Source organism: Poecile atricapillus, chromosome 14 (genome assembly GCF_030490865.1).
Source record: "Poecile atricapillus isolate bPoeAtr1 chromosome 14, bPoeAtr1.hap1, whole genome shotgun sequence".
In the NCBI taxonomy this organism is placed as follows: Eukaryota; Metazoa; Chordata; class Aves; order Passeriformes; family Paridae; genus Poecile; species Poecile atricapillus.
The window spans coordinates 14,883,542-14,902,825 of NC_081262.1; the positions used below are offsets into that span (position 1 = coordinate 14,883,542).

General features: G+C 55.2%; 3 protein-coding genes across 6 annotated transcripts; 2 read left to right on the plus strand and 1 right to left on the minus strand.

The window, feature by feature from the left end:
• The first annotated feature begins 13 nt into the window (after nt 1-13).
• SMCR8 (SMCR8-C9orf72 complex subunit) lies at nt 14-9,324 on the plus strand. The gene is made up of 2 exons (XM_058849559.1): nt 14-2,546; nt 4,538-9,324. Exons 1-2 carry the CDS (start codon nt 202-204, stop codon nt 4,989-4,991), a joined length of 2,799 nt encoding a protein of 932 aa, XP_058705542.1. The 5' UTR covers nt 14-201; the 3' UTR covers nt 4,992-9,324.
• SHMT1 (serine hydroxymethyltransferase 1) lies at nt 9,264-14,758 on the minus strand. 3 transcript variants are annotated; one of them, XM_058849560.1, is made up of 12 exons: nt 14,647-14,758; nt 13,408-13,525; nt 12,986-13,131; nt 12,572-12,687; nt 12,322-12,482; nt 12,089-12,170; nt 11,652-11,864; nt 11,323-11,439; nt 10,873-10,995; nt 10,562-10,678; nt 10,347-10,457; nt 9,264-9,945 (listed from the first exon to the last, which is right to left on the minus strand). In XM_058849560.1, the coding sequence occupies exons 2-12, from the start codon at nt 13,498-13,500 to the stop codon at nt 9,776-9,778; spliced, it is 1,449 nt and encodes a 482-aa protein (XP_058705543.1). In that variant the 5' UTR covers nt 13,501-13,525; nt 14,647-14,758; the 3' UTR covers nt 9,264-9,775. The 3 variants fall into 3 exon arrangements, with proteins under 3 accessions (XP_058705543.1, XP_058705545.1, XP_058705544.1); XM_058849562.1 differs by lacking the exon at nt 14,647-14,758 and adding an exon at nt 14,545-14,567; XM_058849561.1 differs by lacking the exon at nt 14,647-14,758 and adding an exon at nt 14,390-14,504.
• On the plus strand, nt 13,138-17,779 carry LOC131584436 (chemerin-like receptor 1). Of its 2 annotated transcripts, none has more exons than XM_058849566.1 (2): nt 13,138-13,338; nt 16,139-17,779. In XM_058849566.1, exons 1-2 carry the CDS (start codon nt 13,233-13,235, stop codon nt 17,263-17,265), a joined length of 1,233 nt encoding a protein of 410 aa, XP_058705549.1. In that variant the 5' UTR covers nt 13,138-13,232; the 3' UTR covers nt 17,266-17,779. The 2 variants fall into 2 exon arrangements, with proteins under 2 accessions (XP_058705549.1, XP_058705550.1); XM_058849567.1 differs by lacking the exon at nt 13,138-13,338 and adding an exon at nt 14,838-15,219.
• Nucleotides 17,780-19,284: the final 1,505 nt, after the last annotated feature.

A 19,284-nucleotide genomic window follows, 5' to 3' on the forward strand; every position in this document is an offset into this window, starting at 1 on the left:
GCGGGTCATGTGACTCTAAGATGGCTGCGGGACCGTGAGGAGGCGGCGGCTCCGGCCATGGCGGCGGCGTGAGGGGGACACGGGGCTGCGGCTGCGGCGGGGCCGGGCCGGGGCTGCGCCGGTGCCTCCCGCGGGGCCCGGCGGTGGCGGGGGGACCGGGGGCGCGTCGCTGCTCCATGTCGGTCCCGTCCTGCGGGAAATATGATCAGCGCCCCTGACGTGGTGGCCTTCACCAGGGAGGAGGAGCTGGAGGATGATCTGTACCGCGAGCCGCCCCTGCCCGAGGAGTACTCGGTGCCGCTGTTCCCCTTCACCGGCCAGGGCGCCAACCCCTGGGCCAAGGTCGCCGGCTCCAAGTTCACCCGGGACTTCATCCTCATCTCCGAGTTCTCGGAGCAAGTGGGGCCCCAGCCCCTCCTGACCATCCCCGATGACGCCAAAGTGTCGGGCACCTTTGATCTCAATTATTTTTCCCTGCGGATCATGTCTGTGGATTATCAGGCATCCTTTGTGGGGCACCCTCCCGGCTCTGCCTACCCGAAGCTGAACTTTGTGGAGGATTCCAAGGTGGTGCTGGGGGACTCCAAGGAAGGAGCCTTTGCCTACGTGCACCACCTGACCCTGTATGACCTGGAAGCCAGGGGCTTTGTCAGGCCCTTCTGCATGGCTTACATTTCTGCTGACGAGCACAAAATCATGCAGCAGTTTCAGGAACTCTCCACCGAGTTCTCCAAAGCCTCTGAATGCCTGAAGACGGGGAACCGGAAAGCTTTTGCCAACGAACTGGAAAAGAAACTGAAAGACCTTGACTACACCAGGACCGTCCTGCACAACGAGACTGAGCAACAGAAGAAAGCCAACGACAAGGGGTATTACACGACCCAGGCCATTGAGAAGGCCAACGAGCTGGCCAGTGTGGAAAAGTCAATCATCGAGCACCAAGACCTGCTGAGGCAAATCCGGTCGTATCCCTACAGGAAGCTGAAGGACTCTGAATTCCACCCCTACGAGCCAGAGTGTGCCGTGGACCGGGCTGATGTGGGCAGCGATCAGGACCCGACTGCCTCTGACCCTGCTGAGCCCGGTGAAACTGCCCTTTACACCCACGTGCCATCCTATACCCCCAAACTCATCAAAGCCAAGTCTGCCAAGTGCTTTGACAAGAAGCTGAAGACACTGGAGGAACTCTGTGATGTTTATTTTTTCACCCAGACCCTTGACCAGTTGCACCATATCGAGAGGACTTTTCGAGGTGATGTGTGTTACCTCTTGACAGAGCAGATAAGCCGGGCTCTCCTAAAGCAACAGAGTGTCACCAACTTCCTCTTTGAGGATGTGTCTTTCCTGGATGAAAAACCTCCTGAAAAGCAGTACAGAGGCTGCCAGGGGCTCGGCCAAGATGCCACAGATGAAAAGTGTTCAGAAGAGTCCCTTGCTCCTAAAGTGGTCATCAGCCTGGGCTCCTACAAGTCCAGTGTGGAGTGCGTGCCCATCAAGATGGAGCAGGAAATTGAGGACTCTGAAGGACCCAAAATGTCTGAGTCCATGATGTCTGAGCACCAGGAGAACCTGGACTATCTGGATGCAGATATCAAAGGCAGCATCAGTAGCGGGGAGAGCATCGAGGTGCTCGGAACGGAGAAATCGGGATCTGGGCTGACAAAATCGGAGAGCCAGGCCAGCCTGCCCGTCATTCCCAGCCCCCAGGCCGGCCGGAGCAAGGTGGGCAGCCGGCGCACGGTCAGCGAGGACAGCATCGAGGTGCTCAGCACGTGTCCCTCCGAGTCCCTCATCCCAGAGGATTTCAAAGCGAGCTACCCAAGTGCCATTAACGAGGAGCCCCACGCGGGTGACGACAAGGGAGGTCTTCGCTTCACCCCCAGACTGAACCCGGGCGTCGATGATGGGCAGGATGACATCTCAAAGCAGGAAGGCTTAGTGCAGGTGGATGCTGCCTGTTGTATCGGGAAGGAGAGCCCCAACTTCCTGGAGCCCCTGCCCGAGCTGGGGCAGAAGCCGTGCGAGGAGGACGGGGTGGTGCGGATCCCGCCGCAGCCGTACCGGCCGGCCGAGCAGGGGCTGCGCGGGGGCTTCCCCTGCCACGACGGCCTCTCGGGGGGGCTCCTGCCCTACGAGCTCGATTCACGCTACCTGACGGGCAGCAGGGAGGTGAGTAAGAGCAGCCTGGATGAGTGCTCGGACTCCACGAGCTACATCAGCAGCGCCGCCTCCACGTGCTCCGACAGGACCCCCTCTCCCGCCCACCTGGGCTGCGCGGCCGGGGAAAGGCACAGGAAGAAGGCCGGGCAGAACGCGCTGCGCTTCATCCGCCAGTACCCCTTCGCCCACCCCGCCATCTACTCCCTGCTCAGCGGGAGGACCCTGGTCGTGCTGGGGGAGGACGAGGCCATGGTCAAGAGGCTCGTGACGGCGCTCTCCATCTTCGTGCCCAGCTGCGGCGCCTACGCCAAGCCCGTGAAGCACTGGGTCACCTCTGCTCTGCACTTGGTGGATTTCCAGAAGTGGAAGTTGGTTGGACTCCAGAGGTAAAATCAAGGATCTGTTTGCTATGGTAGGGTTGAGGTGTATGGTAAGAACTTCCATTTCAGAGGGCAGTGGATGTGTATGGGATCTTAATTGTCAGCATAGCTGACACAGATTTCTGCTGGTGGGATTTATTATGGGAAAAGGAGTCTTGTCTCCTCGTATCCAGCCTCACGTGAGAGTTAATGTTTGTAACATCTGCTGGGCATTTGCTGCCTGCCTCAGGTGAGTTACTTGCCCAGGAGATTTCTGCCTGGCAAAGCGGAGAACAAACACCTGAGTCCTCCTGGGTTCCTGAATGATCTGAGTGTTCCTGGAGTCCCTTGTGCGCTCTGCTTTGCCATCTCCTACTGGAACTCATCTCACATTTCTAGCTGGAATTTTAGGGTAAATGGTGCTGTGCTGGAGGGGAGGGTTTTTTCTTGTGGAGCCTATTGAGCAGGTGATGAGATCTGTAGGTCAGAATTGGAGTGCAGCACGATGGTCTGTGCTGGTGAGGAAGAAAGGCCCCTGGAGCTGTGCAGGAGCAGTGTTGGGATTGTAGGAAACCTCTGCTGAGAGTGAGAACTGTCCCAAAAACAAGTGCCCCTTCCCAACACCCAGAACTGTGGCTTCACAGCTCATATTAGCAAAGAGTGTTTGCTCAGCTCAAGGGCCCTGCCCTTGTTGACATTATGAAAAGGATTTTTTGGTGTGTTCCAGGATGTGTTCTGTGCTTTGGGTGCAGGTATGGCAGGGGATGGCCATTGCTGTCACCAGTGTGGAAAACATGAGTCAGTGTCAGGCAGTGCTCAGAGCTGGAACAGCTCCTGCAGGAGTGTTTATAAACAGCAGGAAGATTAAAACACAGAAACCTCCTTTCTTAGATGCAGGGTATTGTATTTCTGGGAGATGTGGATGGTGAAATTATGCAAAACTCTGAGTTTGCTCTCATTTCTGTGCTTGTGAGGCAGGATGACAGCTCTGCCAACAGCTGCTTGCAAGCTCTCTGTCAGTGAGGTTTTTAAAAACCCCAAGTGTTTACTCTTTGCTCAATGTTTGTGGTTTGATGCAATTTTTATAAACAGAAATCTCTATTTAAGAACTGCCTGTAACATGTGTCAGTCATTTCAGCTCTCCTCCGTGGAATGTTAATTAAATGTTCAATTTAATGTGGGTGCTCTCCACAAACCATTTGTAGGAATGGCTCTGGGAAGGAATTTAGAGGCTGAACTATTTATTCCAGTAAGGATCCTGTGTCTCCTAAGGCAAGGTGCTGCCTGGGCACACGGGCAGCCCCTCCACCAGCTGGGAAAAACCCAAACTCCACCAGTTTGAGGCTGGGAGCCATATCTGAGCCCAGCAACTGTCACCACAAAGAATGGAGGAGATGAAGGGTTTGCTGCGTAGGCTTGTGATTTGCATTTCAATAACAGTAGGTTAAGCTTGGTGGGTAATTTTATGGTTGTGAGCATGCTGTGGGTTTGCACCTGAGTGACAAATAGCCAGGCCAGGCTCAGATACGGAATGTTGTGGGTTAAGGATGGTTCTCTCTTTTAGGAAATTCAGAAGGTTCTTTGACCACCTCAGAGCAGCCCCCTCCCAAAGCAATTGGGGGGGAACGTGAAGCTCTTGGAAAGGGGCGACTGCTTTGGGTTTCTGAGTCACATTGAGAGGCTTCCAGCTGCTGTAAGATGTGTCTGTTCACCAGAGATGTCCTATCGCTCCCTCTCCATGTCACCGAGGGAGGATTCTGACCTGAAGTGTGGTGGTTTATGCTGTAGCATGCACAGTACAGATCAGGGCATGTGGGGATCCAGATAATCGAGCTTTCTTTGGGATCTGGCAGGCTGGAGAACCTATTTGTCCCCCCTTAGGCTTTATTCACCCACAGAGGTCTTGCACCAGCTCATCTTCATAGCGGGGAAGCTACACGGGATACAAGGCACAGAGACACACCCTGCTGCTTAATTATGGCTGCCCTCCATCCGTGACCTCTCTCTTGCTGTTGCAGGGCAGTGTCCCCTGCTGGGGTGAATGTGCTGCACGCCCTGAGCCGCTACAGCCGCTACCTGAGCATCCTGGACGCCGACAGCAAGACCCTGCGCTGCCCCCTCTACAAGGGCACCGTGGTGGCCCGGCTGGCCGACCACCGCACGCAGATCAAGCGTGGCAGCACCTACTACATGCACGTCCAAAGCATCCTCACCCAGCTGTGCTCTAAAGCCTTCCTCTTCACCTTCTGCCATCATTTGCACCTTCCCATCAGCGAAAGGGAGCCGGAGGAATCCGTTGTGAATCGCAGGATGAACTTCCTAAAGCTTCAGCTGGGCCTTGCCAACGAAGATATCAAAATCGTGCAGTACTTGGCCGAGCTGCTGAAGCTGCACTACATTCAGGAACCGGGGCAGGGGGGGAACCCCCTGCTCAGATTTGACTACGTTCCCAGCTTTTTGTACAAAATCTAGCCTTGCACAGGCTGTGTGCCCGCGTGCTCGGAGTCTGACAGAGCCCATCCGTGCTTGACATTGCCGCTGCCTGCAGTAGCTCTCACACGTCGGGAAGGGGCCGAGGTGTTGGCGTCTCTGCTCCGCAGAAATCCGGGTCTGCAGGGGCGGATTCCTGGTGATCCCTGTAGCCAAAAGCGTAGATGTTCCATCACATAAACCATCGGGCACTCTGTAAATGTTAGAAGGGGCACTGTTAAAGTGGATCACAGCAGCGTCCCAGGGGGGTTATGGCATGAGGGGAGGTGGGCTATCTCGGGGATCAATACTGACTAGTGTACAGCCCCCCACAGAGCACAGTGTCCTGCACTCTTCTGCCTGAGCGCTGTCAGTCCCTTGCACAGGGCCAGGGCTGTGACCAGAGGTGTAAAGGCCATGTGAAGTTTTGTATCCACTGATGTGTCTGTCATGTGAGTGTAGCTCAGAGCCCCCTGGCAGGGCGGCAGCTCACAGCTTTGTGCACAGCCAGTGGAGGATGTCCCTCATCTTCCTGAGTTTCTGAGCACTTCCCAGGATAGGTTGTCCCTGGGTGAGTGGGAGCACAGCAGAGGCACAGATGCTTCTCTCCAGAAGGGGTTTCCCGTTTCTCCAGCTTTGTTAGAATCAGGAAGGTGGAAGCACTCCCTAGCGCTGGCGAGCCCCGAGGGCTGGCCGCTGTGAATGTAGAGCACTGTGCCTTGTTCATTTGTCACGCCCCATTTGTCGGGCCGCCTTCGAGCAGGCTGGAGGGAGACTGGGAATCCTCAAAGCGTTTGAGGGCAGGGGTGGCTTTTTAAAGACAGAACTGAAGGAGGGTGAGGGCCCTCTTTTTAGGTGCTTTTAGTGATGGGGAAACGACGTGATTCAGCTGGAGCCACGCTGTGAGACAGCAGGCTGTTAACCACAGGCTGCCTGGCTGGTGAGGTACAAGTGCTCAGGAGAGTTTGGGGATGAATGTACTGGATTCTATGTTCTATCTATAATAGTTTATTTATTTATTTTTTTTTTTTTGCTGGGAAGTTGGCATTTGTGCTTTGTGATAAAACAGGGCTGGCATTGCTGCGTGCTGCTCCTGGCTGAGCCATGGTCACTTCCTGACTACCTCTCCTGGGGCTCCTAGGTGGCTCTGGGTAGGGCAGAACTGCTGCTCTCTGAGCCTGGGTACTGAGAGCTTTTCCTTTCAAAGCTTCTGTGCCATAAAGGATGTACCACCAACATGGTGACACTCCCAGATCGTTCCTGTCAGTGCTGAAAGTTTTATGCCCAGGCACAGCACTTCCCTCTGGAGTCTTGTAGGTGATTCTGGGCCCAGGCTGCTCTGCCCGGTGCCATGTGGCAGTAGCAGCTCCCAAGGTACTTTTAAGTAAGAAAAGTCTTGCTAGGAAAGATAATCTTGGTTTTAATTCTTTTTAATGCTGATTATGGGGTGAGAGCAGCTGAGATCATACAAGAGCTGATCTGTTCTTTGGTTTGTTGGGTTTTTTTTAAACTTCTTTTTATGGTAATAATGTGAGGCAGCTTTGGAGATGAATGTGATCTTCCTTCTGAGCCCGGGAAGTTTCTGTGTACAGCCTGGGGTTCCCCAGCGAGGCTTAGACCCCACTGAAACTTGCTGTGAGACCTGCACTCCTCCAAAACCGTGTCCTAGAGGCGGGGAGGCTCCTTGGGGTGGCTGTCATTTTGCACCAGCATCTGTGCCTCAGGATCATGCCACCTCCTCCTCTGCTCTGGAGAGGGCTCTCTGGGGTATAAACCAACAGGGCAGAAAGGCTGTTTTTAAGGCTATTGCTGTTTGTGGTGGCTCAGCCAAGTTGGCCTCGTGGTTCTCTCCAGAGGGATTTCCTGGGTCAAGGTTTGCTTGTGATGGTGATTTGAGGTTGTGGTTGGAAGCAGTGTGGCGTGGCCTTTGCTGAAGGTGAGCAGTGTCTCTGTGGGGCTGCTCACCTTTACAGCATGTTCAAAGCCTTTTCCTATCCTTCCTGTGCCCTCCTGTCTCATGTGAACTGAGTCTGCTGGTGAAAGGCCTCCGTGTCCATCAAATTGGCTTTCTGAAGTGATTCAAGGTGCCCCCTGATTGATTCATGCACACCCAAACTTCCACACTGAAGCTGAGGTGAGATTCCCTGGGGGAAGAGACATCTTGGTAGATGAGTAATGCAGGTGACACCAGACAGATGAAAGCTCCCAGTATCCTGCTCTGGAGCTCAAAACAGGAGCTTGTTTCCTGCTGAGAAGCAGCCTAGTGCTGTTTGGGTTTAAGAAGGGAAGGAGGGACAGACTTTTTTCCTGCTGACTCACTCACGTCTTCCTCCAGCACGGAGTGGCACAGATGATTAATGGTGGCTCATCTTAGTCACAGTGGTCCTGACCTGTGGTGTTCAGCTGTGCTCATAAATTGATAAATAACTCACTTCTTGCTCCCTCTGTCCAGCCTGTAGTATCTGATTTTCAAGGCCGTGTTGAGCAATACTTGCACTACCACCTGTCTGACCTGCTTCACCTCTCTGCCACAAAGCAGCTCTGACTGGGGAGCTTGGCTGGAACATTACCCAATTCCCAACGGGAGCTCTGGGATTATCTGCAGCTGGGAGCAGTGGAGAAACACACCCTGGAGTGCTTGTCCCCCTCTCAGCAGTGTAACCTCTGAACTTGGACTGGAAAGGAGGCGTTAACACTGGTCTGTGCATTTGGAGCCCTCTGTACTTGTGGTGGCAGAAACTGGGGGGATTCCGAGCGCAGCTGGTGTTTGGGAGCTGAATTCCTCTTTCCTCTGTAATTTCTCTGTCTCTGTTGTTCTGCTCCTGTACAGTACAGATCCCTGTATTGGCACTTTAGGACTTTCCCCTGTCTCTCCAGTTTCTGATATTCACAGACTAGCAACAAGCCACGACCTTTGCACTGATATCTCCTGCCACGAGTTCTGGCACGTGTGTTGTCGTCCTGCCTGGGCCATCCTTCCACGAGGAGCAGGGCAGGTTCCTGGCAGTGGCAGTGCCATCCTCACCAGCCTTTCAGCTGCCAGAGCCAGTGGTGCCCTGCATGGCCATCCCCTGCTTCCGTGAGTGCTGCCAGCCCAGCATGTCCCCGCTCCCGCACGGCCACGCTGGCTCTCTCCTCGCTGCCAGGAAGAGGAGGTGTTCAACCTGACCAAGAATTCCTCAGAGCAGGAGCCTCTCCTGGCCAGGAGGGAGGGCTCCTGTTTCCCACACCTGCTCTTCCCAGCTGCCAGCCCCTGCTCTGCTCTCCACTAACCTGCTGCTTCCAGCTCCCACCCCAGGAGGCTCAGCCATAGCTGTAGGTGATCTTAACCCTACAAAGGTTTCATTTCTCAGAGAACAGTGCTCAGATTTCCTTTCATCTGATAGCAATCACTTCTGAGCAGCTTCACAGCTGCCTTGCCTCGGCAGGGAGGAGCTGCTTATACTCTAGCAATATTCACAGTGGTGGGAGAGGCACTCCAGGGGTGGGAGCTGATGGCTGGGTGCCTCCAGGCCAGTTCTTTGGGTTTTATTGAGCGTGAGGCTCCTGAGCCCCCTGGTCTGGGGGTGGGGACCAGCCCACGCTGCAGATTCCGGGAGCTGGGCAGGACCTGGGGCTTGTAGCAGCACAGTGAGAAGGCTCCTGTAACATCATCTGAGGGAATCCAGGGAGCTGCCCAGGCTGCAGGACAACACCTGCCCCAGAGCACAATGTCAGAGCACCAAACTGCACCCCGATGTCGGAGGGGTCACAAACCCCCCACCCCACTGCTCCCCGAATCAGAGTTAACTGGAAGGCAGAAGCAGGGTACCCGGTCCTGCCGGTGGCACAGCCGCTGGCACGGGGATGGGGCTGGGCTCGGAGCTGCCTCTGAGGGCTGCCAGGAGGCTGTGATGAATTCTCATTTTAAAAGCACTGTATCCTATTCCTGCATGTTGAGTTCCGTGTGTGTGCCTGTGCGTGCCGAATGCTTGCGTCAGTAGTTAGGGCGAGTGTGACCGGGAGAAATCCAAGAAGCATGTCTTAGTGTCGTGCTGTAAGTGTTACTGCACAAGAGTTTAACAGATGTTAACACCAAATGACTAGTCTGAGAAATGTACTTTTAAAAAAAAAAATATTTATTTGGGTTCAGATATTTTTGAAATACAAAAAAAAAAAAAAAAATTGGTCGTATTTTTTAAAGCCTATAATTCTTGGTGGTTAAATTCTTAATTTTACTGTGCTTATTAAAAAATGGTTCAACCTAAGCTTTGTGCCATGGGGCTTGAGAAAATATTGGAGGATCTGGTTAGCATGAGATGGTGATCCCAGGAGGGATGTTCAGGACAAGGCTTTGCCTTGTCATAGCCTGTGGAGGTGGCAAGGCACATTGGGTGAAGAGAAATCCTTGAGGCTGAAACCAGGGGCACTTCTCGGGGCTGTGAGGTTTCTTGTGCAACTGGAGCCCTGTCCCTCACACTGCCATGGGCAGGGTGTCCAGGGAATGTGGACAGACCAGCCGAAATCTCATCTGCTGCTCCACAGCCAGCAGGAGCCGGATGGCACCGGGCCATGAGGTGAGGGTGACACAGTGGTGAAGGGCTGGTGTCCCCACAGGGGTTGCACTCATGGGGTCCCTGTGCCCCACGTGGGAGGGAAAAGGAGAGTAAGAGCCAAAGGAGGAGCTGCTGCTGCAGTTCCACAGGGAAGTGCTGGGAGAAGGCACTGGGGTGTTGGTCTCAGGCTGGGGATTGTGAGCGTGCCCCAGGTACTCCCGTGGCTCCAGGAGCGGGCACGGATGTGTCCCCTTACAGGACAGGCAGCCCTGGGAGTGGGAACGTGGCTGCAAAGGCTTCTACCTCTTCCTTCAGTGCCTTCAGCTCCCCACGGTATTTTGGGTCCTCCAATTTGTCCTTGAATTCCTTCAGCGTGGCCTTGGGGCTCATTTCCTTCTGCACACGCAGAGCCAGCTCGATGCCTGCCAGGATGGGAGATGTCTTGGTCAGCCCCTGCAGCTGCTGCATCCCAGGGCTCTCCCAGCCCTGCTGCCCCCTGGGACACAGCCCTGCTCCCTCCCTCCTTCCCCTCTGAGGGACTTGCTGCCCTGGGAAACAAGTTAAAATTCCTGAGGACAACTGGGAGAAAACTGCGAGAGACACAGGCTTTCAGCCCACTGCCCGTGCAGAGGGGAGAGTTTGGCTGGTCCCAGCTGTGGCCAGATGTTCTCCCCCATGTCCAGATGTGGAGGTAGGATGGCTACTCCTCATTTGTGGATGTGCTCCCTTGCCAGCTGTGGGGATGGCTCCAGTGGGGCTCAGCTGATGCCTCCTCAGCCAGGGGAGCTGCCCTGGAGCACACAGCCCCACAGCCCTGGCTCACCTCTGTGGATGTACTGGGCCACCTTTCGGAAGTCGTCCTGCCGGAAGCCGCGCGAGGTGAGAGCCGGCGTCCCGAACCGGAGGCCGCTGGGGCGCAGGGCACTGACATCACCTGCACCACAACAAGGCACACGTCACCAAACCTGGCACCGAAACCAGCACCTGAGGGATTTCAGCCTGGCTCCTGGAGCTGGCAGAGCTTGTGGGATCCCTCACCAGGACACGTGTTCTTGTTGCAGGCGATGGAGCAGAGCTCCAGCACCCGCTCGGCCCGGCCGCCGTCTGTGCCTTTGCTGCGCAGATCCACCAGGATCAGGTGGTTGTCAGAGCCCCCTGCAAAGAGAGAGGTTTGGTGGGCACGTGGGCTTGGGGAAATGCTGCTCCCGCAGGAAACTTCAGCAAAAGACTTGAGATTTAACAAGGGATGAGGAATTGTGCCAACAGAGCCCTGCCTGTGGTGTCCATGAAGCGCTGCCCTGGTCAGACCCCAGGCTCAGCCCCATCCCATTGGCAAGATGTGTCCTCACCTGTGACGATGTCGTAGCCCATCTCCATCAGTGCTGATGAGAGTGCCTTGCAGTTGGCCACCACCTGCTGCTGGTAAGCCTTGAACTCGGGTGTCATGGCCTGGTGCAGCGCCACGGCGATCCCTGCGGAGACAGGCAGGCCAGGGTCAGTTTTGGGGGGCTCCCACCAGCACTGACACTGCCAGCAGAAGCCACACTGGAGCTGAACAAATGAATGGACTGATCCTTCCTTTCCCCTAACCAGGTTGGTGGCATCACCATGAGCCAAAACACAGGATAGGACAGGCTTGGTCACTCCTTGGGCAATGCTGCATCAACCAGCTGCCTTTTGCCACAGTGTCCCCAAGCTGTGAGCCCTGTAGGGCAGCTGAAGGGGGCCAGAGCCCTGCCAGGACACCTTTACCAGCTCCCTGTGCCATGCTGGAGCTGGCAGCCAGCCTGGCTGCATACCTGCAATGGCGTGGTTGTGTGGGCCTCCCTGCAGCCCCGGGAACACCGCCTGGTTGATGAGGCTCTCCAGGTTGTAGAGGGTCTCCTTGCCTGTCTTGGGGTCCACACTGCGGGTTCCTGTGAGACAGGGAGGACACGGTCACAAGGCAGCTTCTCCCACGAGCAGCTTTCACCCCCTGGCCGCTCAGAGCAGGCACAGTGCTTGCTCCTCTTCAAATCTGAGCCAGAGTTAGCCCAGGGAAGCTCCCCAGATGCTCCCAGGATTTTTCTTCCCTGCCTCCTTCCCAGGAGCAGGAAGGAGCGTTAACTTGCAGCGTATCTCCTGGCACCTTTGCGGTAGAAGATCATGCCAGCCCTGCAGCCCCGCAGGGTCTTGTGGGTGGTGGTGGAGACGATGTCGCAGTGTTCGAAGGGTGAGGGCACCACGCCGGCGGCCACCAGCCCGCTGATGTGGGCCATGTCGGCCATGAGATAGGCCCCGTTGTCATCGGCGATCTTCCGCATGCGGGCGTAGTCCAGGTTCCGCGAGTAGCAGCTGACACCTGCGGGGACGGGCGATGAGGAGGGGACAGGAGCAGATGTGCAGGACTCTGGGACAGCCCCAGGACCAGGCTTGCAGTGCGGACAGCCCAGCTGGGGACAGTGCACAAGCTCCTTGCAGGCTGTTGGGGGTTTCCTCCTGGCACTGCAGCATCCATGGGCTTTGGGGAGCCACCCCCCCCCCGGGCTGTGCCACCAGGGAGGTTGGTACAGGTGTGATCCTTACCTGCTACGATCAGCTTGGGGTGGAAGAGCCGGGCGTTCTCCTCCAGCCGGTCATAGTCGATGTAACCAGTCTTGGGGTTGACCTAGAAGAGGAAGAGGAGGGTTCAGCCACCTCTCTGTGGTGAAGATCAGCTGCAGTGCTGTCCTGCAGGAGGGGTGCTGGCTGCTACTTTTAATAGGCACCAACACTTATGATAACTGCACCCTGGCTCTGGCTGGAGCAGCTCTCTGTACCTTGTAGGGCATGGACTCGAAGAAGACAGAGGTGGCAGAGATCTTCTTCTTGTCTGTCATGAACCCATGGGTGAGGTGGCCACCATCGGGCAGGTCCAGCCCCATGATTCTGCCGTGGGGCTCCACCAGGGCCGTGTACACCGCAAAGTTTGCGGGTGACCCTGCAGTGAGAGCGCACTGGGCTGGTTATGAATGCTGGGGCACACAGAGGCCTGAACAACTGTCCTGGCTCTCCTGAGCACCCCAATACCTGAGTAGGGCTGGACATTGACTCCCCACTTCTGGGGGTCGAGCCGGTAGGCCTGCAGGGCTCGCTTCTGACACAGCCTTTCCAGCTCGTCCACAAACTCCGTCCCGCCGTAGTACCTGCAGTAAAGGACAGGGCATAAAACCAAACTCAGTACTCAGAACAGTCCCTGTGACCAAGCTGGGGAGAAACTAGAGTGATGCCCCGTTTGTGCAGCCACAGCAGATGTGGCCCTGCTGAGACTGTCCCATGTGGGGCCAAGGACAGAGGCTGAGAAGGTCAGAGCCTGTCCTGGAAGAGCCTGGCTGCCAGCATAAGGACATTGCTTCCTTCCCTGAGGTGAGGCCTGGCAGGATGGGCGGTTCCTCTCCCACCCTGCAAAGGTTTGGGTCAGTGGGCCTTGGCCCAGCCCCATACCTCTGTCCTGGGTAACCCTCAGAGTATTTGTTGTTCATGCAGGATCCCAGGGCCTCCAGGACCGCTCGGCTTGCAAAGTTCTCCGATGCAATTAACTCCAGCCCCAGCCTCTGCCGCTGCTTCTCCTTCTTGATGATGCTGTGCACCTTTGGGAGAGGAGAGAAATGGCTTCACCCATGCTGGCTCTGCACGGAGATGGGATGCTCCACCACAGGGACAGGGCTTGGAAAGGTGCTGGAGAAGGGAGATGCAATCCTTTCTTGGTGCAGCTGTTCCCAAGCAGTCACAGAGAGGGCACAGAGGATGGATGGGTTCCAGCAGCTTGGGCTCTGCCATGTCCCTGGCTCCACAAGGTGAACATCCCCACGGCTGGCTGGGGGGTGAATGAAGCAGCTGGGCAGGAGCCAGGAAGGGGCTCTCACCTCTGGGTCATTGGTGTCCAGTGGCTCCATCACCATCTTGCTATGGGAGGCCCAGAGCTCGGCGCTGGGGAGGCCCTGTGTTGAGCTCGCCATGGTGCTGCTGCTGTGTCCGAGTCACCTGCCAGGGGAGCAGGGAGTCTGTGGGATGGCAGCAGGGCTGGGTGCCTCCTCATCTCCCTGTGTGCTGCCTGCTGCCATCCCACATATTCCCTGAGAACAGCCATGTCAGGTGAGGAAAACACACACAACCCTCAGGCTTCCCCTGCTGATTTAAGATCAGTTTGTTAATTACAGTGCTTTGATAATGTCTGATACTCTCCCATCATCACCCGTCCCTGAGCTCCCCCTGCCCAGCTCAGCAGTGCCTGATCTTTAATTTCAAGGGCAGTGAAGTGCTCAAACCCACAGATCTCAATTTTAACACACGCTGCGATACCCAGCACGCTTAAACCTCTTGCCTGCTTTCCCTTGGGCAAAACCCCAGCAGGTCAGAGTCCTGCCCCAAACCCTGGCTGAAGCATCTTGTGTGAGAGGCCCTGAGAGGCAGCAGTTCTGCCTCTGCTTGGTTCCACGGCGCTGTTGATGCCACTGCAGCTCTTGGGGAAGGAATAACAGCCCAGCTGCTGCCTTGGCAGAAAACAATGAATCTTTTTACTCATTAACCCTGCAAGGACGGGTGAAGGGCCGTGAGCAGGTTATTAAGCAATCCCACATGGTTTCCTTGTGCCGAAGTCCATTCACACCGCCCTTTCTGGGCAGGGATGCTCAGCCATGCTCTGGCCCAAGCCCAGGCATCACTGGCAGGGTGGGAATCCTCACTGCCAGAGAGGCTGGGCTGGCCAAATGGCTGCGAGGGAAGTGCTCTGGCTCTGAGCAGGATGTCCTGCATGTCCCCCCAGCACAGGCTGCTGCAGCAGCCATTCCCAGGCAGGATGAGTTCCCCCACCATGTCCCCTCTGATGGTGGACACCTGGCACCTCACCTGGGGAACCCCATCCCCGAAGCTCTGTCTCCAGCTAGTTCTGCACGCCCCGTATCCCGACTCCATCACCTCCCACATCCCGAGAGCCTGGTGACGCGCCTCTCTGCCCTGCTCCGGGTGGCGGGAACCGGCGCTGCCTGGCCGCTGTCACCGGCCGTGGGATACCGTGCCGTGCCCCAGCCCTGCTCTCCCCACGCCCCGATCCGGGTCCCGATCCGGGTCCCGATCCGGGTCCCGGTCCTAGCCCCGGTCCTTACCCGATCCTGGTTCCGCCACCGCGCGGGAGCCCGCGCGCTACCATAGCCCGTCCTGGCCCCGCCCCCCCGGGCCGCGACCAATCAGCGCCGCGCTCCGCCCCGGGACCGGCGGCGGGGAATACGCTCGGGAAGCGCCTGGACCAATCAGCGCCGCGCTCTGCCCCCTCCCCGCCTCCCATTGGCCCGCGCCGGGGCGGGGCTGGCGGCGCGGCCCGCACGTGGAGCCCGGGGCACGGGTGACCTTGGCGCGCTGGGGCCGAGAGGGGCGGGGAGCCCGCGGCTGTCACCCCTCCTCTGTCACCCCTCTGCTGTCACCCCTCTGCTGTCACCCCTCCTCTGTCACCCCTCCTCTGTCACCCACAACTCCAGCCCTGCCTGCCGTGCACCCCCAGGTGTTTCTCCCCCAACCCTGCGGTGTTCCCACTGTCCTACAACTTCCCCCATGAGCCAAAGGATGGGGCACCCCAACACCCTGCACCGGGCAGGGAGCATTTCCAGGCACCCCCAAACCCCCCCAGCCTGTCTCCAGGACTGTGTCTCTAGGACAGCTGGTGGTGCCAGGCCCTGGCACAGGTTGGGCATGTTGCTGCTGTTGTGGGGAGCAGAGCTGGCCCTGTCCCCCGTCGCAGCAGGGCACCCCGGTACCCAGAAGGATTTCTGGGTGCTCAGGAGGGAGAGCTGCCAGGGGAATGAACGGCACAGGCAGGAGAGGGACTGTGTTTTCTTCATTCTTCAAATCTGAGTTAATGGGTGGGCTTGGCCAACCAGCCCCAGGGAACCTGCACCCTCTGGGTCTTCAGGGGTTAAATCGACACACCACAAATTGAGGAAGAAGATTAGGGCATAAGTGACCCTACTAAATTCCTCGTGATCCCAAGCCATGGGAAAATGGGGCGAGGCAGTGTGAGTCACCTTGGAGAGGAGCAGCAGAAGGGGAGACAGTCAGGAGGGTGAGACCACCGGCTGCCAAGGAACAGCACCGTGAATCCTGCCGGGATCTGCCAAGGCAAGTGCCAGGATGAATAGGAGAGAGATGAAGAGGAGGGTGGGCTCAGCAGAGCATAGTGGTAAAGCACCTATGGATACACTTGGATACAGCTTGGGTATTATTCTGCACCTCCCTGGAAGAGGCTCAGTGAGGAAATAGTCCATTAACATCTTTGTTACCAGCCTAGATAGTTTTTGCTGTCATAATTTGTTACTGGTCATCCAAAGAGGACCCATCACAGTGCGGGGATCTGGGTTTCCAGAGTTTTGCTGCTGGCCCATGCTGGATTGCTGCTCTGGACTGTTGATGAAGGTGTTGTTCTGACACTGACACCAACAGCAAAACTGGGTTTGGTTTCTCTGGTCGAGGTGGTTTCTGTGAGGTGCAGCTGCTCATGCTATAGAGGACTTTATATTAATTATAAATTCATTTATGTCATCTGGCTTGTCATACACATTTTGTGCACAGTTGCTCACAAATATTTTCACCTCTCTTGAGCTGCAGAAAACAGCTCTGCTGTGATTTCAGGTCTTGGCTTGCTAACGATGGATAGCACTTCTTCTTCCCCGTCGCCCTTCTCTGCCAGCTGTCCCACGGAGCAGCCTGAGAACGCCACTGACCACGACTACTACTCTGGCCTCCAGAAGACCATGCACATCCTCTCCATGGTGGTGTACAGCATCTCCTGTTTGCTGGGGGTGACAGGGAACGGCCTCGTCATTTGGATTGCAGGCTTCAAGATGAAGAAGACGGTGAATTCCGTCTGGTTCCTCAACCTGGCCATAGCTGACTTCATCTTTACCTTTTTCCTGCCCCTCAGTATCGCCTACACCGCCCTGGGCTTCCACTGGCCATTTGGGAAGCTCCTGTGCAAGCTGAACAGCACCATCGCCTTCCTCAACATGTTTGCCAGCGTCTTCCTCCTGACGGTCATCAGCGTTGACCGCTGCGTTTCTGTGGCCTTTCCCGTCTGGTCTCACAACCGCAGGAGCCCGGAGCTGGCGGCCAGGATCGCGCTGGGGACGTGGGTCCTGGCTGTCCTGCTCAGCTCCCCGTACCTCGTCTTTCGGGACACCGTGGTCAGTTCCAGGAATGTCACCAGCTGTTACAATAATTTTGCGCTGTCCGATGATTACACGTCCGAGGCAACGCGCAGGCTGTGGAGGGTGCGGCACAAAGCGATGATCATCACGCGATTCTTGTGTGGGTTCCTCATCCCCTTCATGGTGATTCTCATCTGCTACAGCGTCGTGGCTGTCAAGCTGAAAAGAAGGCAGTTGGCCAACTCTGCAAAGCCCTACAGAATCATCATTGCAGTCACAGTCTCGTTTTTCCTCTGCTATTTTCCATATCATGTTTTCTCCTTGCTGGAAATATCCAAAAACTCTTCCAGCCATGAGATGAAACTGGCCCTTTACATAGGGATCCCCTTGGTTTCCAGCCTTGCTTTCTTCAACAGCTGCATCAACCCCATCCTGTATGTCTTTGTGGGGCCAGATTTCAAGGAGAAGTTTTGCCAGTCCATCCTGTCAACCTTCGAAGGGGCCTTCAGCGAGGAGTCGGTCCTGGGCAGCCTGACCAGCCGGCGAAAGTCCAGGTCTGCTTCGGAAGTAGAGATCCCGAGGGTCTGAGCAGGTGCTGGTGTGGAAGGGGTCGTTCTTTTCTCTGCAATTTCCCTCATTTCAGAACTCAGATCATGAGACTGGGGACTGTGAAGGGCTGCACTTGCTAACGAGGTGTGATTTCATGTTTTGGAGGTATCTCAAATATATTATGATTTAACACGCAGTGGGAATGGAAGAACTCTGGAGCTGCAGCAAGGTGGGTCAAAGTAGCAGCATTTTACTCCTTGTGCCTTTTGACCCTTGTTTATGGAGCCTTTAGAAAGAAAGTTAAATGCAATGGCTGTATGTATAGGGAATGGAAGAGTGAGTAAGACGCTCATCTTTTCTCTCCTCAAGCAGGACAAATCAGGGGTTGTGCTGCTGTTACTCAGATTTGATTTGATGTACAGCATAACTGTTTCTGAGCAATGCTTGTCTCTGTTTGTGTTTGTCATGTTTGCAGCCCTTAAATAGCAGAGATCTGATAGTTTGTGCTGTTGGTGAATTAATATTAACCCCCAATAAACTTGTGTAAAACATACCCAGCCTGTTGTGTCACCTGTGGGATAAAACACTTGATCCAACCTGACTGAGCAGGTTCATCTTTGGTAATAGATAAAAAGATTAAATATCTAGAATTTGGAAACAAACCACTGGTATTAGCAGCAGGTCTATAAGTGAGGCAGACAGGACATGACCTGGGTGTGAGGACTTGCCTGAGGCACATGGATCTGATTGCCAGACTGTGGTTATGGTTTATTGTTGAGTTTCAGACCTTTGGGTACATTTGAAAACCAGAGATTGGGAGGAGAAAGAAGAACAAGTGGCTGAGCTGAGTCTGGTCATGCTTCACGTTTGCAAACTGCCCAGGATGAAGAAGGTGGGGACTTTCTTACAGGCTTCATAAGCCTCTGGAACTCTTATATTTTTGTGAGTAGAAAATGTTGGTCACGTAACATTGACAGCACTGAGGTGTTGTCATTCCCAGCCCATCCTTGGCAGCTGGGAGAGCAGTCACTGTATCACACCTCTCTCTCCTGCCCTATCCAATTTACCTGTAAATGAGTCCAATCTACCAATTGTCCTGTCAGAAACCTGCCTTGGAGCCTCCCTGCTCTGCTGGCTGGAAAATCCCTGACTCCCAGCCGGAATGTAGGAATTTACACGTAGCTCACAGCTCTGCATGGATGACGTTACGAGTGAGCGCTGTCACTCCAACATGCTGGGGATTAATTATGAGCCTGCTGGGCCATGCAGTATTGAATGAAGGTCATGATCCTAAAGGCACACATGCACTTAACCTCACATTCATGCACAAACCCGCTGAGAACAGGGAATGGAACATGACCATCATCTGTCAAGCTTGAGTGAACAGAGAGATTTTAACCTTTGCCACAAATTGCTGCCTGTCATGCAGATAAAACTGCAATGTTTGCTATGCAGCATGTAACTCTGGGGCTATTTACTTGCTCCTGGAGGTAAACTACAGCATCGATTGCCGTGTCAAGGTTGTGCAGACCCACGTTTGCTCTTTCTGGTTTTCCTTATCTGTTTGCAGAGTCCACGTAATTGTGACAAGTCTCTGTGAGTGTTGGACCAAGGCTTCAGACTCCTGTCTTGCCTCTCTCCTCAATCATGGCAGCCTTGAAGGTCACGAGTTGAAGTGTTGACCCGGTTTGTGGTAGGAAAGAAAACAATTTTCCAGGTCTTTTGGAGATCCAAGGTGGGTACAGATTCCCATGGGACAACATGATTTAAGCGAAGCAGAGCGTCTGGATGACCTAAGGAATTACCACTGGAAAAGCCATTGATAATGGAGCAGGATGAGCTTGAGATAGAGATGGATTTGTCATCTTGAGTCTGATCCCTGCCCTTTGTGCAATGGGAAACTGTGCTGACAGCAAGACAGGCCAGGCTGCCAAGGGATTGCTTCCAAGATAAATCTCCCATTGTATCGAGTTCCCTCATGTTCAGACTATCTCATTATCACAGGGATAATTGTCAGTCTCTCATTCCCAACTAGGAGGCAGTTCATTCTCTCTGATA